The sequence below is a fragment of the Aspergillus uvarum genome (genome assembly GCF_003184745.1).
Source record: "Aspergillus uvarum CBS 121591 unplaced genomic scaffold BO82scaffold_9, whole genome shotgun sequence".
In the NCBI taxonomy this organism is placed as follows: domain Eukaryota; kingdom Fungi; phylum Ascomycota; class Eurotiomycetes; order Eurotiales; family Aspergillaceae; genus Aspergillus; species Aspergillus uvarum.
This window is the reverse complement of record NW_020291306.1, coordinates 272,734-295,344: the sequence shown is the minus strand read 5'-3', so window position 1 is coordinate 295,344 and position 22,611 is coordinate 272,734. Positions and strand designations below refer to the sequence as shown.

General features: G+C 55.9%; 12 protein-coding genes across 12 annotated transcripts; 7 read left to right on the top strand and 5 right to left on the bottom strand.

Annotated features, from left to right (window-relative positions):
• Positions 1–37: 37 nt before the first annotated feature.
• Positions 38–1,825, bottom strand: BO82DRAFT_389845 (uncharacterized protein; the record flags this gene model as incomplete). Its single annotated transcript, XM_025638478.1, has 5 exons — positions 38–854; positions 920–1,124; positions 1,280–1,341; positions 1,609–1,675; positions 1,734–1,825. 5 exons carry the CDS (start codon positions 1,823–1,825, stop codon positions 372–374), a joined length of 909 nt encoding a protein of 302 aa, XP_025495031.1. The 3' UTR covers positions 38–371.
• Positions 1,826–4,055: 2,230 nt separating this feature from the next.
• On the top strand, positions 4,056–6,246 carry BO82DRAFT_303643 (purine-cytosine permease family protein). Its single transcript, XM_025632160.1, has 4 exons — positions 4,056–4,659; positions 4,716–4,826; positions 4,883–4,995; positions 5,045–6,246. The coding sequence occupies exons 1-4, from the start codon at positions 4,294–4,296 to the stop codon at positions 5,946–5,948; spliced, it is 1,494 nt and encodes a 497-aa protein (XP_025495030.1). The 5' UTR covers positions 4,056–4,293; the 3' UTR covers positions 5,949–6,246.
• On the bottom strand, positions 6,236–7,999 carry BO82DRAFT_351629 (uncharacterized protein). The gene has a single exon (XM_025634477.1). The coding sequence runs from the start codon at positions 7,825–7,827 to the stop codon at positions 6,403–6,405; it is 1,425 nt and encodes a 474-aa protein (XP_025495029.1). The 5' UTR covers positions 7,828–7,999; the 3' UTR covers positions 6,236–6,402.
• A 191-nt stretch (positions 8,000–8,190) lies between these two features.
• On the bottom strand, positions 8,191–8,485 carry BO82DRAFT_351628 (uncharacterized protein). Its single transcript, XM_025634476.1, has one exon. The coding sequence runs from the start codon at positions 8,429–8,431 to the stop codon at positions 8,216–8,218; it is 216 nt and encodes a 71-aa protein (XP_025495028.1). The 5' UTR covers positions 8,432–8,485; the 3' UTR covers positions 8,191–8,215.
• A 507-nt stretch (positions 8,486–8,992) lies between these two features.
• On the top strand, positions 8,993–10,067 carry BO82DRAFT_351627 (putative esterase/lipase). Its single transcript, XM_025634475.1, has one exon. The coding sequence runs from the start codon at positions 9,080–9,082 to the stop codon at positions 9,971–9,973; it is 894 nt and encodes a 297-aa protein (XP_025495027.1). The 5' UTR covers positions 8,993–9,079; the 3' UTR covers positions 9,974–10,067.
• Positions 10,068–11,213: 1,146 nt separating this feature from the next.
• BO82DRAFT_211173 (uncharacterized protein) lies at positions 11,214–13,441 on the top strand. Its single transcript, XM_025630697.1, has 2 exons — positions 11,214–12,542; positions 12,593–13,441. The coding sequence occupies exons 1-2, from the start codon at positions 11,628–11,630 to the stop codon at positions 13,202–13,204; spliced, it is 1,527 nt and encodes a 508-aa protein (XP_025495026.1). The 5' UTR covers positions 11,214–11,627; the 3' UTR covers positions 13,205–13,441.
• A 236-nt stretch (positions 13,442–13,677) lies between these two features.
• Positions 13,678–14,831, bottom strand: BO82DRAFT_276070 (uncharacterized protein; the record flags this gene model as incomplete). Its single annotated transcript, XM_025631134.1, has 2 exons — positions 13,678–14,702; positions 14,756–14,831. The coding sequence occupies 2 exons, from the start codon at positions 14,829–14,831 to the stop codon at positions 13,678–13,680; spliced, it is 1,101 nt and encodes a 366-aa protein (XP_025495025.1).
• A 1,026-nt stretch (positions 14,832–15,857) lies between these two features.
• On the top strand, positions 15,858–17,650 carry BO82DRAFT_399240 (SD08430p; the record flags this gene model as incomplete). Its single annotated transcript, XM_025639090.1, has 2 exons — positions 15,858–17,248; positions 17,311–17,650. 2 exons carry the CDS (start codon positions 15,858–15,860, stop codon positions 17,648–17,650), a joined length of 1,731 nt encoding a protein of 576 aa, XP_025495024.1.
• Positions 17,651–17,986: 336 nt separating this feature from the next.
• On the top strand, positions 17,987–18,549 carry BO82DRAFT_399239 (uncharacterized protein; the record flags this gene model as incomplete). Its single annotated transcript, XM_025639089.1, has 2 exons — positions 17,987–18,112; positions 18,232–18,549. The coding sequence occupies 2 exons, from the start codon at positions 17,987–17,989 to the stop codon at positions 18,547–18,549; spliced, it is 444 nt and encodes a 147-aa protein (XP_025495023.1).
• A 199-nt stretch (positions 18,550–18,748) lies between these two features.
• Positions 18,749–19,721, bottom strand: BO82DRAFT_351624 (uncharacterized protein). The gene has a single exon (XM_025634474.1). It carries the CDS (start codon positions 19,682–19,684, stop codon positions 18,758–18,760), a length of 927 nt encoding a protein of 308 aa, XP_025495022.1. The 5' UTR covers positions 19,685–19,721; the 3' UTR covers positions 18,749–18,757.
• A 560-nt stretch (positions 19,722–20,281) lies between these two features.
• On the top strand, positions 20,282–21,043 carry BO82DRAFT_276096 (Yae1 family protein; the record flags this gene model as incomplete). The annotated part of the gene is made up of 2 exons (XM_025631136.1): positions 20,282–20,638; positions 20,756–21,043. Coding segments are annotated over 2 exons (645 nt in total), but the record flags the coding sequence as incomplete, so codon positions are not given.
• Positions 21,044–21,307: 264 nt separating this feature from the next.
• On the top strand, positions 21,308–22,470 carry BO82DRAFT_211137 (uncharacterized protein). Its single transcript, XM_025630696.1, has one exon. The coding sequence runs from the start codon at positions 21,572–21,574 to the stop codon at positions 22,199–22,201; it is 630 nt and encodes a 209-aa protein (XP_025495020.1). The 5' UTR covers positions 21,308–21,571; the 3' UTR covers positions 22,202–22,470.
• Positions 22,471–22,611: the final 141 nt, after the last annotated feature.

Genomic DNA, 22,611 nt, shown 5'->3' with positions numbered 1-22,611 from the left:
TATTAATATAATTTTGACATTCCAGGATAATATGGCTGCTGATCACTGAATCTACTCCATAAGGACTGCTAACGCATCTGATTCCATCTGGCCATGTCTCTTCGTAAATGGGCGTGGAACGAGGCAGCGTGGATGATCGGAGAAATAGGCGAACACTGTGTGGATTCGGCCGAAGCGATGGTCTGTTCCACCGGTGAAGCTGATAGTTGTAGCGGAGATAGACAGCTGAAAGAGACTGCATTAGATGTGCGGGTCTTGTCATTGTGCTGGATACCCTGCCGCGGTTACTCTGATCATTGCCAAGCTGTTTTCCCCCACACATTTCCTTGCCTTGCGCAGTACATCCCAAGCATGCGCTCCAGGATAGCCGATCAGCCCTTCTGAATGACTATCTCCGTGGTTTTCCGGATGAACTGGTCATCATGACCGTCCGATTGGGGCCATCCACGAACCCCACTCTCCTGCGATGACCCGGCCGACTTGGTCACGCTTCGGCCCATCCCACCCATCTCAATGATATTCTCCTCGCTCTCCGACGGTGATAGTATCTCTGTACGGACCGCACGGGACTCGTAAATACTTGCAAAATGTCGAGTGGAACGCGTGCCGTTTCCCGGTCTGGAACGAGTCTCGTTGGTGTGAGGATTTGTCCCGTATCTCGGGTCGTTGTAGTTGCCTTGACCGACATAGTTGCTCGACTTGAGGAAGGAGATTGTCGATCTCGCCAGAGACCACACGAAAGGCAGGTTCGTGACGTACATGCCGATGGAGGCCTCTCGCAGGTACCAGAACTGATAGCTGGTGTCGTAGATATCCCGAAAGGTGAAATACTTGGAAGTGATAGCACAAGCAAGCTGGGCACAAGTCAGAGAATCAGTGAAAAGTCCGCAGGGTGATGTAAGGTGCAAGCCGGACGTACCACTACGATGCCCATTGAGAAGACAACGATGACCGGCAGCTTAGTCTTCCAAGCCATCTGCGCGCGGGCAAACATCGGAAGCATAACACAAAGAATTGCAACGTCGGAACTGATGTTCATAGCCGCTTGCACGGCCTCGTAGATACGGTAAGTCGAGCAGATTTCGTTCGGAGGAGGTAGGGTCCAGTAGCCCGACAAGTAAGGCCTGCACTCGAGGAATAGTACCAGCTCTGAGCTGATCCATCCGCACAACGTGTATATAGCGCAAGCCGTCACCACTCGATTTTGCCATAGATTTTTGCTGTGGTTATTCTCGTCAGGCACACGTTCTCGCTCGAAGTCGATGGAAAGCTCACTTACGTGAGTCGGAAGTAGACCATCAGCATACAAGCCTTCAGTAAGTAGATCGTGCAGAGCTGGCACTGTATTATGCGGTATTAGGTCTCACTTTGCAAATGTGCCATGGTAGAAGACTGTACCATACATTTTCCGAAGCAAACTCGATCTTGGATCCTTTGACCCTCGCAGCGATCTCAGCGGCGGTGAAGGTTTTATATTCTCCAGGCTTGTATAAATTGCTTCCTCCTCCCTCCGCGATTTTGATGTTGGTGACGGCAAATGCTGTATAGAACGCCTAGCCCGAACAATGACTTAGCGTCGGGCCATACAGACTCTGCAAGCAAACTTACCACAGCCGCAAACATAAGGTAATCTTCGACCTGAAACACCCAGCGCATTCTGAGCCATCGCCCATATCTGGAGGACAGATTAGCAATTGCCAACTAGAAACACCGAGTCTGCATCTGATACATACAAGCGCACGACAAACAAGAGCATTGCGATGCTGTACATCACCCAGGTGGTGACCACCAGATCATGCGCAGAGCCACCGCCATCACTGGCCATTATTACACCGGAGGGCTTTAGGAGAATAGCATAGTCAGATACTCAGTATGGGAGAAATGCTAGGCAGCAACTTCTTATGAAAAGGGAGACCGAGACGCGACAATACTGGGGGCGTATAAGGTGCTTACAAAAGTTCGACCCACTTCCGACTGCAGAATTGGCTGGCCGCTGCAGGATTCCAATCTATTTAGTACATCCTTCATCCGCTCTTCTGGTAAGTGGCATGGCATGTACGGCCGGAGTGGCGGCGAATCAGCGTTCGATGAACGTGCAGGTAGCCCTCCATGGCCAAGTATCGACAAGATTTAATTTTGCTGGACATGAATTTCTGACACGATAGGCTGCCGCTGCCAGCCTTTAGCTCAACTCGCCCCTGAATCAGCAAGAGCCCTCAGTGAAACCGTATTTGGAATTCGCACACCAGACACGTTTTAGGGAGGAGACTGACTAACAATGACATGCATGCTGACACGCACAACTTATGTAGCATCTCAGCTGTAAGACGCATCGGAACCCATATACTAGGTAGGGTCGACTGATCATCCATGATCGTGTTACGAAGGAGCTCGGAGTTCTCCGTACCTAGACCCCAAGATCCACCAGGCTGCTGGCTATGTCAGGACTCAGGAGATGAATCGGGACGATCCGATCATTATTTCCCAGAAGCACCACAGTGCAGGTCGATACCCACTACAAGTCCTCCGTTTTGGACTGCTCGTCTTAATAGGTTCATCGGATGTGGGCTGCATTAGTGGCCTGTTCTTTGTTCTCCACCGGCGTCCACGAGTCATGATGGAGAACGGGCGATTTTGAGTGGAATTCATTTGGACGTAAATTGGGTAGCTGTGTGTTCCTCCTCCACCACGACGTGGAACGGCAATCACAAGACTGCAGGAAGCCGGCTAATCTTTTGAGAGACTAGAAGCTGATTGGAAGCTCTGTGACAAGTCGCAGTTTGTAGTTCGTCTCTTCAAGGCCCCGCAAATGGCCGACGAGCACCGTAGTCAACTAGCAACAGCTGCAGCCTGGGTTCTGCCACGGTGTATTGCTTTGGCATGGTATCTGTGACACCAATGATAGGCGGAGGACCTCCTGTCTCTTGATTTGGGCCGGGTATCGACGCGGGCTGTCGGTCTAGAGCAAACTTTGACTCATGCAATGGGGAAAGGTGCGATGGAGTATGATATCTTAGCATGTGACTAGTCTGCTTTTGACCGTGGCAACGAACGGACTGGGTGGAAGCGCCAATGATAGCCAAGGAGAGGTAGAAAGGAACCAGGACGGAGAGCGACTGGAGCAGACGGAAGGGCGGGTAAACGTCCCGGTCAGGCGGGGCACGTTGCTGGCTCCATACATGCTGAGGTACTAGGTAATGTACAGTACAGTACGGTACATTTCTGTTGTTCTACCAGCAGTACTAGGGAGGGGGAGAAACTGAAAGCTACGTACAGTACTTGATAGAAAGCTGCTCCGACCGTGCTGGCGTTAGATCGGATTGTGGTGGGTTCAATCAGGCTAGCCAACGGATAGTGTGCTATCGGAGACTTGCAGAGCCTGCTAGGTAGTAGTCTTCAAGGTTCACCCACTGTCAGGCCATAAACGTGACTTGAATCAGTGCAATTGAATCAGTGCAATTTCAACAAAGCTGGCAGCAGCTGATATTGGAACGGCATTGGCGGCACCACTGCAGACTACTCATCTAGTACCTACACTACGTCGAGTACCTACCGGCCTCTTGGCCTATCTGGGTCTTAGCGTCCCTCGTCGCGTCGGTACTAAATCACACCTGCAGCAGAGCAGAAGAAAAGAACAACCGCACCCCTGTTCACCCCCGAACCTGTGCTGTGCAGAATGCTGAAACGGGGATAAGTTAAAGTACCAGGCAGCCAGACCGGGCTAGCAAAGAAGTTTAAACCACGAGGCGTTGATGTCTGCAGGGAGCAGGGAGCGGATGGCACACTTTCCATGGGTCAGCAACGGGAGGCCAAAGTTAATTAAGTTAGTTCTTAGGCCATTTCACTAAGCATTGCTAAGCCCACCCAAGCATTGAGTGGCGGCTTGTCCCGGACTCCCGGCCGACAAGAGTTCTAGGCAAGAAAGGAAAAAAAAGAAAAAGAAAAGAAAAATTCAGACTGCCAAGATGATAAATTACTTCCCATCAATTTGAACTTAACCGGCTTGGCGATGGAAGAGGAAGACTTATCTTCGTCGCTACATGATTAGAGGATTGGCTGGTAACTCGTTAGCTCTATAAGCAGGGTATCATATCCCTCCGAACTGCGTCTTGAGTTTTTTCTTCTTCTTCTTTTGTTCCTTCTCCCGTCATGCAGGCTGGGCCAGCTCAAATCTCGACCTAATCTTCTCATCTACTCCCGTTGCTCTCTCGGGAATCGCCCCTACCACCTTGCTCGAGAGCAACAACTCAAGGCTTCTGCCAACTTCTCCAGTCCGATAAGCTTGACTTCAGTATGGCCGCTTCCATGCAGGACGAAGAGAAGGCCATGAGAGCTTCGCTCTCTGCTCCCTCCTCTTCAGCAGAGACCAACAAATTTTCAAAGTTCACTCTCAAGCTGCTCGAGAAGCGAGGTATCGAGAGAGTGCCTGAGACGGAACGGCATAGTTCCGTGACGACGGCCGACTATCTCAAAATGGGCGTTCTGTGGTTCTCGACCAGTATCACGGCTAACAACGTCGCCGTCGGCATGTACGGCCCGTTGGGATATTCCTTGAGCTTCGTGGACTCGGCCCTCTGTGCCACATTTGGGTCTTTCTTGGGAGCTGCGGGGGTGGCATACATGGCGACCTTTGGACCGCAAAGTGGCAATCGGACAATGGTGGGTGATAATGACTTATATCATATCGATGACAGTGCTAACGGGTGGCGTTCTAGGTCGTTGCGAGATACTTCATGGGCTATTATCCCAGCAAGATCGCCTGTCTGTTGAACATCATCATTATGCTTGGGTATGGAATGATCGACTGTTTGGTTGGTGGTCAGATCGTGAGTCTGCCCCTTCTGCTTGCGGCAGCCGGGGACTACTGCTAATATCATGACAGTTGGCTGCGGTGGCCGATGGGAAGATGACTGTCGTCGTTGGCATCATCATTGTCGCCATCATCACCTGGTTGGTCGTCGTATTCGGTATGAAGCCGTTCCACGCCTATGAACGGTAAGCCTCTTCCAATTCCCCAATCCCGAAAACATACCAACCACCACAGATGGGCCTGGGCGCCACAACTCGTCGCCATGTTCGTCCTGGTCGGCTGCGCCGGCCCCAAATTCGACACCTCGCTCGTGTCGAGCGGCAACACGGCGACCCTGAGCGCGGACCGCCTGACCTTTTTCTCCCTGTGCCTCTCGAGCTCGGTCGCGTGGGCGCCCGCGGGCGCCGACTTCTTCGTCTACTTCCCACCCACCACCTCCAAGTGGAAGACCTTCGTGTCCGTCCTCTTCGGCCTGGGCCTGTCCCTAACCTTCGCGAACCTGATGGGCGTGGGCCTGGCCTCGGGCACCCTAACAAACCCAGCGTGGGCGGAGGCCTACGACACGTCCTCGGGGGCGCTGATCCTAGCCGGCTACGACGGGCTAGGCGGATTCGGCAAGTTCCTGGGCGTGATCATCGCGCTGGGGCTGATCTCCAACAACATCCCCGGGACGTACTCGGCGACGCTGGGCTTCCAGATCATGGGGCGGCACCTGGCGCGGCTGCCGCGCTGGTCGCTCGCCTGCGTCAGCACGATCATCTACACCGCGTGCGCCCTCGGCGGCCGCAACCACCTCTACGACATCTTCGAGAACTTTCTCGCCCTCATGGGCTACTGGGTCACCATCTACCTGACCATCGCGCTCGAGGAGCACCTGCTGTTCCGCCGTACCCGGGGCTTCGACTGGGACGCCTGGGCCGACCGCGCCAAGCTGCCCCTCGGCATCGCCGCGCTGGCCGCCTTCCTCATCGGCTGGGCCGGTGCCATCGTCTGCATGGACCAGGTCTGGTATGTCGGCCCTATTGCCGCGATGGTGGGCTCCGACGGCGCCGATCTGGGTATCTGGGTCGGTTGCTCGTGGGCCATGCTCGTCTACCCGCCGCTGCGGTACCTGGAGTTGAAGAAGTTTGGCCGGTGAGGTCTGCTTCCTTTGAGGCGGTCGTATGGAGGTGGTGATCAAAAGGATTTGTGATATGGTTTTCTTTTTTGTTATGTGCTGTTGACTGGACGTGGAGAAAGGGAGAGGAAGGTTCCCTGTTGGACCTTGTGGCCTGTGAAGCAAAGGCGCGGGGGAGCATTTGACCTTACGGTTACATGACCCAAGCAGGGCTGGGTCCCTGACTTCTACGGCTGTGCATGTGTTATGGAGTTATGTATCGCTACACGTTATTAAGATGCCTAAGTAATGTTTGAAAGAAAGATAATCTCGATGATAGATAAAGTCGCAACCGCTGTTGAATCTCAATATGTGCTTGGATCATTATAAACTAGATATCATCAACATCAGATAAAATAATATCGACTGATGTCGCGACCGAAGGCATCTATCGCCAGACAAACAGTCGTCCACTCAAGCCTATCCGACGTCAAGGTCAATTGATCCGCTGCCTCCGCCACGTCAGAAACACGACGTAGAACCTCTCTTCCGTCGCCGGATCAAAGTCCTCATTCTTCTTCGGCCCACCCTGCTCAGCAGTATTAGTGTCTGCCTCGCCTTCCTGGTGCTGGCTCGCAGCAGCAGCGGTCTTGAACTCCTTCTCCGCATCAAACGGCACCAGCTTCGGAGGCGGCTTGACCGCAGCATCGCCCGCAGCACCACCTCCCTCCTGCTGCCTATTCCTGCCCGCAGCCCCCATGACCACATCCCGCAAGATCTCCTCCTTGGCTCCGATCCACGTATACGCCCGCCGCGACCCTTCCTCCGCCACCAGAAACACCTTCTCCCCGTTTTCCTCATCCTCCACCACCAACGGAAACCGCCAGTCCCGCGCCATCTGCACAATCGCATCCAGCTGGTCCCTCTTCCGCATCACCGTCTCAAACTCAATCACCAACTCCTCCAAACTGGGCAGCAGCTTGAACTGATTCCCCCACACCCTCCCTTCCTCCCAGGCCGTCAGCGTCCGCAGAGGAGTCCCCATCTCATCCGCCCTCGTCCTCCCCGGCCGAAACGGATCCACCCCCAACGGTTCGTTATCCTCCCAGAACCACCAGTCCGTATGCCTGAGCGTGATGGTCATCCTTTTCGGGGCCAGGGCCCCGACATCCGAGGTCTCGTCGGGGTCCAGCCCCAGCCTCCTCGGCGGCGGCGGCGGTGGTGGACCGGGGCGTCGTTTGCTCTCCCGGCCTTCCACATCATTCTCCTGATTCATACCGCCGTTATCACTGCCCTCACCAGCAGTATGCATCTCCCGCGCCTCCTCAAGCTTCCGCTTCCCCTTGCGCATCTGCGCCTGCCAGGCCTCATTCTCCCGCACGGAGGCCCACACCTGCGCCCACGAGTCCTCGAGGAAGAACTGCTGCGTGAAGAAGTGCAGCTCCTGCACGGCGCCGCGCTGCTTGGGGGTCATGCGCGCGAAGTAGTCGGCCGGGGAGGCGGCGTGGCGGACGTGCGGCGGCGGGCGGTGGCACCAGAAGGTGTGGCGGTTGATGGCCGGCGGGAGGAGCGAGGCCTCGCGGTAGATCTGCTGGCAGGTTTGGAGGAGGGAGGTCGAGATCCGTTTCGGGGCCTTGAAGCCCGGACGGTAGTAGAGGGCTTGCTGGGCGTAGGTTGCTGCAGTATCGGAGGTGGTTTCTGAGGAGGACTCGAGGGTGTAGTAGTAGATCTTGTTGCGGATTTCGGCGGGGATGTGCGTGAATAGTGGGCAGGCGGATTGGTTGATGGCTGGGAGGGATGGGGTCAGGTCTTGGGGGATCTGGTAGGAGGAGGGTGAGATGCGGCGCGGGGGCATGGGGCCGCAGCGGGGGTTGCCGCGGCGGCGGCGCGGGCGGCGTTGGGCCGGGGGGAGGCTGTTCATTGTTCTGTTCTGTGCTGTTATTTTCTAGGAACAGCTAGGGGAATCTGTAGCTAGTGACTTGGGTAGTTGGAGTGGGAGGATGATGAATGTATGAGAAGTGCTGGAAGAAGATGAATGTTGGATGCTTCCAGACGGGGGTCTAAATAACCCCGCAAATCAACCAGGATGGTTGCTTAGTTCCAGGTTGCCGTCGGACGGGGGGTTTCTGCCTGGTGGACGGGGCACAGCAGCTTGCGGCAGATGACTAGTCATGTCATTCAAACTGTTGCTATTTTATAATTTTCTCATTAGTAGGAGTGTACTGTAGGAAGCTATGGATAATTGATATAGAAAGCTTGTCACTTAGAGATGCATTCCTGGACTGTCAATGATGCATTGGTCAGCATGTCTACTGTAAATCCTTACCTTGATCAGACATGACGGCGAGGGGAGGCGATAAGGTAACGATTGCATAGCCGTTCTTTCGCACGCATTTCTGGACTGGTGGGACCATTGACGGATCAATTGGCAGAGCCTTCTTAATGGACTGGATACCTACGGGACCATTGAGCAAAACGAGCTGCAGGTAAAGATAGCTGAGTCTTAGAGACCAGCGTTGCACCATCAGAGGGGATTATGGAGTTTAGGAAATGCGGACGAGCAGACAAGCACACTTTCGAATGCATGCCTAAACTGAGTTTCCTAGCTGACTCGACAAGAGGAGAAGCTAGAATTGAATTGAGTCTAATTGACCTTGAAGAAACAATGGCACAAAAGTAGCTGTTTGATTAAAGTAGAAGGGGTACAAAGGGAGTCGAGCATGAAAGCGAAGGTGGAACACTTTGCACTGTGCACCAGCTATGGCGGGGTGGAGTGCGATGTCTTTCAGGCCATCTCAGCTACTTCCCCAGGTATGATAGTATAGCCACCTTTCCTCTGGATTCTATAAGCAAGACAATCTCAATTCGTGCTCTGATGAAACACCTCCAACAAAATTCCAATCCCATCTGTACTGCAGTGGTTTGTTCTACCCTAATACCGGCCTCGGTAGAGATTGATGGCGTCATCGGCCCGAGTGGAGCGCCAGCTGTACGGCACCGACCGACCACCAACTACCGACTACGTAACACGCCTATTTAATGTATCTATTGGTGCCTGTCGATGCAGCTGGAACCTAAGTTCTGACAACCTCTTGGCAGACAAGTCATTGCTTGGATCATCAAGCCTTGCCTATTTGCAGGTGTGACGCTGTGATCTTGTCTACACGCACACCATGTTCTTCCTAACCTACCTCTACTACAAGCTCCTCGCCGTCTTTTTCCGGCGATATTTTGCCCGCAAACTCCCCAACGCCAGCCCAGATGAAGTCCTTCAAATCAAGTCGCGCGACGCCGGGCGCACGATCAAAGTCCACTTGTATCGCAACACATCGTCTACCACCTCCACCTCCACACCCACACCGGTGTTGGTGAACTTCCATGGCAGCGGCTTCATCTTCCCGCATCACGGCGCGGACGACCCATTCTGTCGGCAGATGAGCCGTGAGACCGACCGGACCGTTCTCGATGTCCAGTACCGCCTCGCGCCCGAGCACCCCTTCCCCGCGGCGCTGAATGACGCGGAGGATGTGGTGCGGTGGGTGCTCAGCCAACCGGACAGATTTGACCTCAACCGCGTGTCCCTCTCCGGGTTCAGCGCCGGCGGGAACTTCGCGCTGGCGGCGTCGGCGAATCTCTTCCCCCCGGAGACCTTCCACTCCGTGATCGCGGTCTACCCGGTCGTGGACATCCATACGGACCCCAGCCTGAAGGTGCCGCCTGATACGTCCGGGAAGGCGATTCCGCTCTTCATGTCAAAATTCTTCGACACATGTTACACGCACGGGGCGTTCGATACCAGGGATCCCCGCATCTCACCGCTCCATGCGAGCCCGGACCGCTTCCCTGGTCGCGTGATGATCGTGACGGCGGCGTGTGATAGCCTGGCGGTGGAGGCGGAGACCCTCGCCCAGAAAATCGCCAAGGAGCCCGGCAAAGAGCGCGAGGTGGTGCAAGTGCGTATGCAAGCTTGCGAGCACGGTTTTGATAAGCGGGCGTTGCCGGGTTCCGTCCAGTGGGATGCTAGAGAGAAGACATACGCAATGGCTGGGGCGATGCTATTGCGTTAGTGAAGGGCGGGAAAAAGTAGCTAGCTATATCCGAAAATCACAGTCCGCGTAGCAGATTGTTCATGATAAGCATTACAAGACATAATTTCATAACACGATATCATTGATGGGGTGATATTCCGATGATTGCATCGCACATAGGGGGTCATGCAGGTCAGGATGCGGATGCAGATGCGGGAACCACTGATGCGGTGAACTCCTGGGAATGATGGTTGAGCCAGACTAAGACATCGTGCCATCTCCTCCTGCCTAGAAAAGCGCTAAGCGGAGCTCAAGAAGCTCTCTAGAAGCCGTTAACCTGGGACGATCATGACACTATGTCTTCCCCCCCTGTTAGAGTCTAGTACACTCCTGGATAGTGTTCCCCAACGTCTATGACAACGAGATTAAGAGATCTGGAGCAGTGGAACCCGGGTGGTCAGGTGGTGTGCAGAAGAGGGGAATCTGAAGCGGCGGTGCCTGACTGTCGACTCCATCGGCCATGGGTCTGAAACCACGGTTCTGGGTAGCGCCGAGAAATCTGGCGCTGGGCCTGACCTGCCCTGCCCTGACCTGCCCTATGCCCTATTCCGTTGCCCAATCCGGGCGGCTGTTACTTCCGACCATGGGCGAATTACGGGTGTGCCTTTCATCGATGTCAAACAACAATCCTCCTTCAGCCAGGGCACAGGGCACAGTCCACAGTCAGTAAGACTAAGTAAGGTTCAGTCACTTCCCGATCTCCCGACTTGCGGTGACAGCATCCTGACGGCTTTTCCTTTCCCCGGAATCACTTCCCTTCCTAGCACCGTCACTACATCACTGCAGACGATCATGCTTCCATGATTGATCATAATTTTCTTTTTCTCCTTTTTCTTTGACTTTGAATGCACGCAGGGACGCACGGTCTGATCACGGCCAACTTACCCACTACTGATTGACTGGCCTATGAATGGACCGGAGGAATCAGGAATCATTCGGTCAGGCGGGTCGTGGGTCGCAATCATAACAATAATGAATGAATAATATGGAACCCATGAATGACCGAAACAAAAGAACTGACCTACTCAGTGCCTATCCACCACCGACTAAGTTAACTTAACGGATACTTGAGGCCCAAATCAGGTTCCAGTCGCTTGCTTGTCCTGGCTTCCAAGTCCCTCCCTGGTGGTGCTGCTCGCACAGTTGGCCCGCAGTAGCAGGAGTAATCTGCTCTCTCATTAGCCCACGCCTAGTTGGTAGTCTCCTCACTCAGTCACTCAGTCCACGGTCTTCCTGTTCCTGTTGTTCTCCTATTCTGTTAGCCGCTGTTCCTTGAGTCTCGTTCCCTCCCTTCTCTCTTTCCCAGTGTCCAGTGTCTTGCTTGGAAACCTATTTGCCCCTCCCCGCAAGTCGGATGCTGCTCTTGGACGCCTCCATCTCGTCCACCGTGCTTCTAGTACTGTGGACGAGTGCCTTAGCGTCTGGCGACTCGTGTCCCTGAAACTTCCGTCCGTCCCCCTTATTGTCTCTTATCGTCATTGTTTAATTTTTCTATATATCATTTTTCTACCCCTCACCACCACTTCTCTTCCTTCACCTGTTGCCGTGCCTCTCCGCAACTTCGCTTCGCCCACACGCACACACATACAAGCTCCATGGGTGACTGTGAACAGAGCTCGTCTGCAATTGCATCATGGAGCACCCTAATTATGCAGAGATCGATGAGTCTCACTACCGCCGGGAGGTTCTCCAACTACCTTCTGAGGAAGCCGAAACGGCGCAGGAGCAACAGCTGATCGATGAGGCCCGCCAGCTGGGTCTGAACGTCCCAGAGGTCGAACTGGTCGCATCGTTGACCGCGTCTATCGCCTCTGGGATGGTGGATCTCTCCTCGTCCTCGCCTATTATCTCGTCCACCAGGTCCTCCACCGATCGCAACTCCGCATACGATATCACCCCGTCCCACCAGACCACCGCCATCGATCTCCTCGGTTCGTCTCTCTCCGAATTCACTGTCTCCTCCGAACCCATCCACAATGGTAGTGCTCGCTCGATCGCCTCACTGTCCACCCGACCGACCTCTTATAGCTCATGTGAGGGGAGACTGATCCCGCGGATAGATACGAATTTGGCCGCGGGGGCGCCGCCGAGCAATCGCCATTCGATGATCAGCGTGATCCCGAGCGACAAGAAGGAAAGACGGAAGTCGACCCTGAAGTCGGCGATGGAGAAGATCCATTTCCGCAAGAAGCGATCGCCGTCGGCCGTGCTCCTGCCTCCGGCGGCGCAAATCGCTCTCGCCAAGGGCGGTAAGGGGATCGAGCAAGTGCTGGTGGAATCCAAGCCATCAGATTTGCAGGAAGCCCGATCATCCGGCGAAGGAAGCGGAGTGCTGCGGATTGAGATACCCGCGTTCGATCATGAGTCCCTACAGCGGAGTCAGAACGACGAGCAACTGCGTCTCATGCGCGAGCGTCAAGTGATGGAGCTGAATCGACACAATCTCTTCCAGGATGCCTTCACGATGCGTCTTCGCCAAACTCAGCAGTCCATTGTTGCCGAACGACTTGCGGCGAACAAGGATCTTGAGGCGCAGAAACGCGAAAAGGTACGCCCTCGTACCACCTCCAGAAACCCATCATGCTAACCGCTGTGAAGAACATCAACGACGCTGCTCGGATGGAAGAACGCCAGCTGACGATAGAGATGGACCAGATGCGGGAGTTCGAACGGGCGAAGATGAATTCGCGGACCCGCATCAAACACATGGAGGGGTATTTCAATAATTCCAGCCCTCCGCCGTCGCCAGGAGGGGCGAGGTCAGGGCCGGAGACCACCCTCGCCCGTAAATTCACCGCGCAACACAAGGCCCAGCTGGCGCAGGAGTACCACGACCATAATTCGATGGATCAGTTACACGAGGCCAAAATCAAAGTGCTCCGCGACCGACAGGAACTGCGGCTGCAGGAGGCGATCGCCCGCATGGAAAGAGAACTTGACGAGCTGATCGACAAACACGCCCTGGAATTTGCGCAAATGCAACAGGCCCACCAACAGGAAGAGATGGCTGCCGTTCAGGCGTTTGATGCAAAGAAGGCCCGGTTGATATACCGATGGAACCTGGAAGAGGCCATTCTGCGAACCAAACTGGGGACGCAACACGGGAAGGTGTACGGACCGTTGCCCCCCTTATCCTTCAGCGACCCGAACTATGAGACGCGCGATTCGGCCATCTGCGTGGCGGAGCAGACCGGAGCTGCCAGCGCTTGATGAGGAGGTGCACCCGGACGAAGAGAAGGGGACAGGTGCTTTGATTATGATGTGATGTCTACGTGATACCCTTTCCTTTATTTCCCCCAATTCTCGGATCTCCTCATGCATATATGCAGCCCCCTAATGTGTCATATTCGGCTTTGGATGCCGACCCTATATATTGTAATTAGTATTTCCGTCCTTTTTTGACCTTGTGTCCTTGCTGAGTCGCCTTGGTGCCGGCTTCATACATACATACTCATAGCGGATATACCTTGCCCTCATGTGCGTGCATCGCGCTGATTTTGGATATCCCTGGCTCCTGTTTTCAGTCTGATAGATCCACCAGACCGCGTTTGCCTGGTTTATGACAGAATAATAGATACCAATTGATCTAGATACGACAAAGCCTGAACTTGTGTAGGTATAAGAAAAGGACTCGCTAGTAGGCACAGCACATAAAACCACATAACAAGAAAGAGCCATCAGCGTCACGCGTCCGACGCCGTCTGCGACGCACCATCCTCAACCGCGGCCGCAGCAGACACCCTCGACTCAGCCGCGTATTTCCTCAACCGATCCAGCAACGTTTCCAACCTCCCATTTGCCCCCGTCATAACCGCCTCCATCAATTTATCCCGCCCCGTGTCCCCCATAACGACCGCCCGCTCCACCAACCCCGCATTGGAGATTTTGAACCGCCCGACCCGGCCATCCTCCCATTCGACGCGCACATAGACCGCCTCCAGCGCGGTGGCCCCCAACGCGACGATCCCCAGCTCATTCTTCGCGATCTTTGATTCTTGATTCGGTTCTTCCGCCAGCACATCCCTCTCCCAGACGCCGTTCTCCTCGTCTGAATCTGCTCCCCGTCGAACCACCCCCAACCGCTCCCGCAGATACCGGACCCCATCACAGCGCACATGCCACACGACCAACTGCCGCCTCACCTCGCGCAGGAACCCCTTCAGATTCTGCTTTTTTGGTTGGTGCTTCCACGGCTTGAATTGCGCTGCCTCTTCTTCTTGTTGTTGTTGTTGTTGTTGTTGTTGTTGTTGTTGTTGCTGTTCGCCTTCCTCTCCCACGGCATCAGCAGCCTTGGCCCGCGGCAAATACACCCGCTCCAACGCCCCCAGATCCACCACCGCCGGCACCGTATGCCGATGCACGTACAGCACCCTCCCCCTGCCCCTCCCGCCCGTCTGCTGCTGCTGCACCTTCCGCAACAGAATATAGTACGGCTTAACGTACGACCCGTCCCGGGCGCAGATATCAATTCGCACTCCAAGCAAATTCTTAGCCTCTAACGGGCCAGGCGACGGATCGGTGAAGGGGAAGGCGGTGGTGGAGAAGGCGATGCGGTGGTGGTTGAGGTCGGCGTGGCGGGCGGAGGTGTGCAGGAGCGGGGAGAGGTCGGGCCATGTTGGGGAGGGGTGGGATTTGGCGAGGCGTTGGAGGGGGCGCGAGGTGAGGAGGCTGTTGGTTAGGATGCGGCGGCGGTGGTGGAGGGCTTTGACTGTTAACGATAATGTTAGTTTGAGGGTGGAAGGAGAGGGGAGGGGGACGGACGTTCGGCGCGGATAGTGGAGATTTCGGAATCGAGGGATTCGGCTTCCTCTTCTGTGTTTTGGGATGGGATGGACATTTGGGAGAATTGGGAGGTTGTTGTTGTTGTTGTTGTTGCTGCTGTGTGGTGGAGGTTCGGATTGAGGGAGGGCGGTGGGTGGCGGGTGATGCAGTTGGTGATCGATCAATGTATGCAGTGTTTGTTGACAGGAACAAACTGGATGAGTGAAGTGGAATGTCACGTGAAGATCTGTTATCGGCAGATCCACCGGGTTCAAAGTTGGGTCGCGACTCAACTTTCGATGATTCAATAAATAACCCAAAGAAGGGCTTAATAAACGCCGATTGTTATGCGGCGGGCACCGTGGCCCAATGCGTATTTTGTTTGTTCTATGTGGACTACACCAGAAACCCGATATATTATCTTGTTGGCACTCACTCCCACCAGTCATTCCCACCATAGCTTGTTATCTGCATCTGCATCTGCATCACTAGAGCCGATCACTCAAAGTCAGCATCAATCAATCTTAACGTAAATCCTTCGTCAAGAAAAAAGTCTCTCCCCTCCCCACCCAATCACCGGCCCGCCCAATCCACATCCACTTCAACCCAGCCAAGCCCAAACAAGGGGAGTTCCCATTGAGGCCAGCTTGCCTTTGCCTCCCAAGACATCTGGAACCTGCACCGCACGCTTCTCTCTCCTTCCCAGCTCCACTCCGTCGAATGGATGCATCATTCCAACCCCGACGACCCAGTACCAGTCCCTCCTTTATCTTCTGCTTCGGCTTCTCCTTCTCCTTCCCCTTCCCTTAGTCCTTCCCTTCATGTTCCTCCTGCGGACCCTTCCTCCCCATTTCGTTCGGATCGACCGCGGCTTGCCTCAGAGGTGGAACTTCAGAATCTAGCATGCAGCACCGCCAACCGTGGACCTTTTAATAACAAACTAGACCCTCGTTACACAGACCACTCCTCCTCCTCCGATCAGCCCGGGGATCCCGCTTTTCTTTTCTCCTCCTCCGACCACAACGAGTCAGACACGGACTCTCACGACGCTCACGACGAACCTCTCCTTTCCCAACTCGCCTCCCGCCGTGGCCGTGCCCAGATGAAGCGTAAAGGCCGCACGGTCACCAAACGTCGCTCGAAGCCATCGCTGACCATCTCGACGGGCCAGAACGGCTACGCGAGCGAGAGCATGGATTCCTCCATCGAGATGCGCAAGAGGGAAACCTCCATTGAGTCTTCTGCTGGCCGGGCCAACCGTCTCATGGCGCGTCCCAGCTTCAGCCTCGACCACGATCCCCCCATGACCCCGCAAACCCCCGCCATGACGACCACCTCGTTTGCCAACCTGCCGGCCAGCGACCGGAGAAACTTTATGTTGTTGTGTGTGCTCTACTTCCTCCAGGGAATCCCCATGGGCCTGGCGACGGGGTCGGTGCCCTTCCTACTCAAACCCTACCTCTCGTACGGCCAGATCGGCATCTTCTCGCTCGCCTCCTACCCTTACTCGCTCAAACTGCTGTGGAGTCCGATCGTGGATGCAATCTGGAGCCGCCGCTTCGGGCGCCGGAAGAGCTGGATCACACCGGTGCAGGTCATTGCGGGGCTGGCCATGATCTACCTGGGCGGGCGCATCGACGAGATGATGGAGGCGGCGGGCGCCAACGGCGGCGCGGGCGTGTGGAAGTTCACCTACTGGTGGTTCCTGCTGGTGTTCTTCTGCGCCACGCAGGACATCGCCGTGGATGGCTGGGCCATCACGCTCATGTCGCCGCCCAACATCTCCTACGCGTCGACGGCGCAGACGGTCGGCCTGACCGCGGGCCACTTTCTGTCGTACACGGTGTTCCTGGCCTTCAACTCCGAGGACTTCGCCAACCGCTGGTTCCGCAGCGCCCCGGCCTCGGGGGGTCTGCTGTCGCTGGGCACGTACCTGGTCTTCTGGGGGTGGGCCTACATCGTGGTCACCACGCTGTTGGCCCTGATGAAGAAGGAGGACCGCACGCACGAACGCGACAGCATCAGCGATGTCTATCGGAGCATGTGGAGCGTGCTGAAGCTCAAGAACATCCACACGATTATCTTGGTGCACCTGATCGCCAAGATCGGCTTCCAGGCCAACGACGGCGTGACTAGCCTGAAGCTGTTAGATAAAGGCTTCGGCCAGGACAACATGGCGCTGGTCGTGCTGATTGACTTTCCTTTTGAGATCGGGCTGGGCTACTATGCAGGCAAGTGGTCGACCGAGTACACGCCGATGCGTCTGTGGTGCTGGGCGTTTATGGGCCGGCTGGCCGCGGCCGTGCTGGCGCAGGTGACGGTGTGGATCTTCCCGGCGGGCGCCGCCGTGCCGTTCTGGTATCTGTTGACGGTGATCGGCGAGCACATCTTCTCGACGTTTATGAACACGGTCATGTTTGTGGCGGTGTCAGCCTTCCATGCGCGCATCGCCGACCCGAGCATCGGGGGCACCTACATGACTATGTTGGCGACGTAAGTTCCCCTCCCCCCCCCCTCCCCCCTGGTCTACATAGCTCAAGCTAATTTTCCGGCAGGGTGTCGAATCTGGGCGGTACCTTCCCGCGGTACTTTATCCTCAAGCTGGTGGACATGTTCACGGAGGCGACCTGTGTGCCGCCGACGGTGCCGCCGAGCGCCGAGGCTCTCAAGGGCGAGCTGGTCACACAGGCCTTCTCGTGTGCGCTGGAGCCCGACCGCAACCGGTGTGTGCACGGGGGCGGCACATGCAACGTGATCCACGACGGCTACTACACGACGAATATCCTGTGCGTGGTGATCGGGGTGGTGACGTTTGTGTTCTTCATCAAGCCGGCGGTGCTGAAGCTGCAGGGCTTGCCTCTGCGGGCATGGCGATTAGGGCCGGGGCGGCAGTAGGGAGGTGGGTGTGTAGCTAGGAAGATGAGATCTGTATTAATAGAATCAGGGTTGCGTTGTCGGTGACTCCGTCCACAGCCAGTACCAGGGGTTTGACAGGGTTGCTGAGGTGAAACGGGATGTGATTCGCAGTGTGTGGTCGGAGACCTGCATTAGTGGGCCTTTTTTCTCCGCCGACCTGAAATTGCGCCTGCGTGTTCTTTATAAGATGGGACCCTGACGATCACCCGCACCGTACCTCCTCACTTGTTTCTGCCTCACTTGTTACTGTCAACTGCATCTGCATCTGGCTGAGGACAATCCCGCATCTGTTATCTAATTCTTACCCGCGTCACAATGCACATCTCATCCACTCTCGCGTTGAGTACAACGACAGTCCTCTGTCTCCTATCCTCAAGTCTCGCGATCCCATCGTCGACGTATTCCCGAATCGATAGCCGGGATATCCTCCGGCCGAGAAACGTGCGTCACTTCCTCCACTCCTACCCCCTTGCCTTCTTGATAATTCCATACTCCACACTATGATCCCGATAATCAGCACCCGTATATTGAAACTCACCCCATGCTAACCCGAGTGAAAGTGGGACCTCCGCCTCTTCAGCCCCGGCTGCGACCCAAACACGACCTCCTTCGACCTCTCGCTGTGGCACCGCCAGGGCGTATCCGCCACAGACGGGTGCGCCGCGCTGGACGCGGGCCTAAACGCGAGCGCCGTGGACTCGTTCTCGTGGAAGAGCCCCAGCACGAGCAGCCAGTACGATCTGTGTCTGTATGGGGCGGGATGCGAGGCCGGGGAGGGGGAGGGGGATGTACAAGTGATTCGGAGCGGATGGGAGGTTTGCGTCAAGTATACGGGGTGGAGGGGGTGGGGGGTTGTGGCGCATGGGGGGGAGTGCTAGATACTGTACAGGTACGCGGGAGTGTCGCTGCCAGTAGCTGTGATCTGTTGATGCAGTGTAGGGTATCTGTTGGTGCAGTGTAGTGTAAAGTCATTTGAAACACGGGCTACATCGACTTTCCTCCGTAGTGTCCCATATCGTACCGCCCTCTTCGCCCTCCTGCCCCCAAACCAAGATATATCCTACCCAAACCCCACCCCCACACCCGCTAATCGTACCGCGCCAACCGCCGCACCGCATCCTCCACCAACACCCTCGCATACCCCCGATGCAACCGGCCCACCCACCGCGGCACGACCTTCTGTCTGTCGCCCTCCGCCGCAACAATCTCATAGTCATGCGCCGACCCGAACCGCACATCCACCACCCACTCCTTCTCGGACTCCGAGAAGTACACCTCCGACACCCCCCACTCATGCCGTCCCCCACTCATCAACCGACACGGATACCCCCATTGCGCGGCCCACTCAAAAACCCTCCGCGCCTCGTCCGGAATCCGCCAACTGGCCAGCAAACCCCCGGGGTTTTCCGGGGTCCGCTCGACGGTGAAGCCCCCGTTGATGAGTTTGCGTTTCTGCGGGGGTGGAGCTTGGCTTTGGCTTTGGCCTTGGCCTTGGCCGTGCCTTTCGGGATGATCGGTCTCGGTGACAGTGTCCGCCGCCACCAGCGCAAACCCCCCCGCCGAAAGCCCTACATCCCCCGGGTGGAACCCCCCCTGCGTGAAGAGGCCGATGAGTTTCGCTTCGGTCTGGAGGATCGGGCTGGTGAGGAAGAGGTGGGCCCATGCTGTTTGGAGGGTTGCCGGCGAGACTTTTGGAGATGTGGTCTGGTCGGTTGCGGGATTCTCGGTGATGTTGTTTGTGGCAGTGCCGGTGATGGCCGCCTCGGCGCGCAGCAGTGCGCGGACCGGTACGCGGGCCTGGTAGATGTCGATCTCGGCGCAGCGTTGGGTCGACGGGTGGGTTGGGGTGGTGAGGGCCGGGGTGCTGCCTTGCGCGGGGGGGATGGCTGGGTATTTGCGTTCGAGCTGGGTGAGGGTGCGATGGGTGGTGTAGGTGAGGAGGGCGGGGGGCGTGAGGAGGTAGAGGAGGGCGGGGGGCGTGAGGAGGTAGAGGAGGTGGATTCGCGGCGCCATGAGTATCTTCTTCGGATGGAGTGGGCATTGGGCGAGCTTACCGTCAGACTAGACTTTTTACTGCCTGTGTACTGCCTGTCGCTCATATAAGAAAGGCGAACGGAGGTTACTGCGCTCCGAAACACCGTATGACTGACTTGGGTTCCCGGAGAGGGTTCGGGTTCGGGCTCGGGTTTGGGTTTGGGTTCGGCGAGTTTGGGCCTATAGTCGCTGGGCTGGGCTTGGTTTCTGGATGATCCCCAGTCCCTGGAATAGAATCGAAATAGTATACAGGCCTAATGCGATTCTATCCAGCAGTTGATCCATTTCTCCACTCAACCACAGTACCAAGGTGCAGTATATACACTCCAAACCCTACAACCCCTACAAAGGAATCTACAATCATCGTATTGGATCATATCAGATCCGCCCCAACCTTAACACCTTTAACGCACGCCTGAACGCCACTAACCCCGAAGCGACTCCACTCGTCATCATTTTATCCCCCGCTCGAACTTTTTTTCCCTCCCCCTCACCATCAACTTCACTACCCTTCACTACCCTACCCTACCCTACCCTACCTACAAAACCCATACACCCCAACCCTCCCCTCGTTAGAACAACAACTCAATCAAAATGCAAAACTCCCTAGACGACATCTTCGGCTCCTCCCCCCCGTCCCTCGACACCCACACCACCACCACCACTGCACCGCAAAACGAACCCTCCGACCTCCCCTCCCTCCGCCGCCAACACGTCACAGCCGGCTACCGCGACGGCCTCGCCGCCTCGAAATCCACACAAGTCCAATCCGGCTTCGACGCGGGCTTCCCCGTCGGCGCCCAGCTCGGCATGCGCGTCGGCACGATTTTGGGAATCCTAGAAGGGGCGATCCGCGGGCTGGAGGCGCCGTCGCGGAAGGGTGTTCGTAAACCCGGTGGATCCGCTGCTGCTGCTGCTACTACCAAGAAAGGGGTTCATGGGAGAGATGTTGCGGCGATGGGGATTGGGTTTGAGGATTCTTCGATTGGTGGTGGGGCTACAATTACAACGGGGTCATCAGCCGCAGCCGCAGCAGCAGCAGCACCGGAGGAAACACCCCGCGAGAAGAAACGCGCGGACTTGCTGGGGCTGTATCGTCGCGCGGTGCGGGAGTTGGATATCCGGAAGGTGTTTGAGGGGGTAGGGGTTTCTGCGGATGAACTTTCGGGGGAAGGGGGGGATCTTGCCGAGGGGACTGGCGCCCGGGAGAAGGAAATGCCGGAGACGAAACTGGCCCGCAAGGCGGAGGAGGTGGTTGCGGCGTGGGAGCGCAGGGTCCAGGTGGCGCTGTGGGAGGAGAATATGGATGCGTTGGAGTGGAAGGAGGTGGTGGGTTGATGTGCACGGGTGGGTTCGCTTGCTCGTGTTGCTCCTGCTCCTGGGGTGGGGCTGGTTTGAGGGGATCCTTTTCTTCTTCCTGTTGGGGATTGTGGGGAGGGAAGGGCCAAGGCCGTTGTCGGTGTGGTTTGCGACGGCGACAGGCGCGATATACCCTCCCCTACCTCCCGTATCGTACGGACGGACGGGTTACGAGCTGGAGTTGCTAAGATCTAAGTCATCCCACCTTTCAAAGACTTCGTCTCAATCGCTGCATCTGCTGCAGGACCAGTCAGTCAGTACTTGCATGAGACATGCAGAACGGCACAGCGCGAGACATTCCCGAGACGGGAGCGGTGCGCGCTGGAGGAGGAGGAGCCCGACAGGAGACAAGGGCTGTACGGACCTGTGCTGCAAGGTGGTGGAGGTGGTGTCTAACTTATACGGCTGACCGGACTCGCCCACCGTCCATTCATCCTGATACTGGAATATACCTGCAGGCTCACCCAGTATCCGCACCCTAAGGGTCAGATAAATATATCTCGCTCGATGCAGAATGCATACGCAGGGATTGCAGTGGACAGCTCAAGTGGGTTGTTACCTGGACACTCAGTAAGACAGACCAGACTAGCTAGACGAGACGAGACATCCAGACTACACGCTCCATCTGCCCCAAACCCACTGCTACAAATACATCCAACGCAACCCTTACTTCGTCCATCTCCTACCTCAACACTTAGATCGCTGAGCCCTGGCAGACAGACTTCGCGTCTCTCGACAAGGGATATCCCTGTGGTGGAGTCCTATCCTGCCCTGTCTCCAGCTGAACCACGGCAGAACCACAACCAAGGATCCTGCCTTGGTCCAGACGCCATCAATACTACACCCTTCAGCCCGGCGTTGGATCCTGAAATTCCCGATCCCCTTTGTTACACCGTTGCCCCGTCGCACTGCGCGGGAAAAAAAAAAAAAATCAGGTCGGAGTTACCCCACACATTCCAGACAAGGAAAATTCAATTCAGGTATGTAAGCAAGCCCATCGGCTTGTTTGTTTTGATTTACACTAGTATGGCAATGGCAACACAAGGCATGCTTGACATCCCAAACAAAAAAAAAAATGGCCCGCAATTACTGGCTTTTATGGACACTGAGACACTAGGAAATTGTGGGAGACCATGAGTCAGGTCAGAGTCAAGGAGTGGTAGGCGTAGAGACACCCAGGAGATATGTGTTGAGTGAATGTGGATGAGAGAACTCAAAAGATACGAAAGAAAACGTCCAAGCTTCGACTTGGTGGGAAAAGATCGTAAGCAGAGAAAGCTGTAAGCAGAGAAAGCTGCGAGCAGAGACAAGAACTGAGGGCCACGCTGACACCTCACGCCGGTTCGTTGCCTCATCAATTGTGATAGATCATCATCACAGCACATGTGCATTGCATCATTAGAGACGGCTGATGCATGTTTCCATCCTTAGCGCATGCGTCTCGTTATATCATGGGGTGACATGGAGAAGCCATCGAGAATCCATCCAGTCATAATCCGCCCCAGACTGTACATCTGAGGCTCATCAGGTAGTATCATAAGACATTA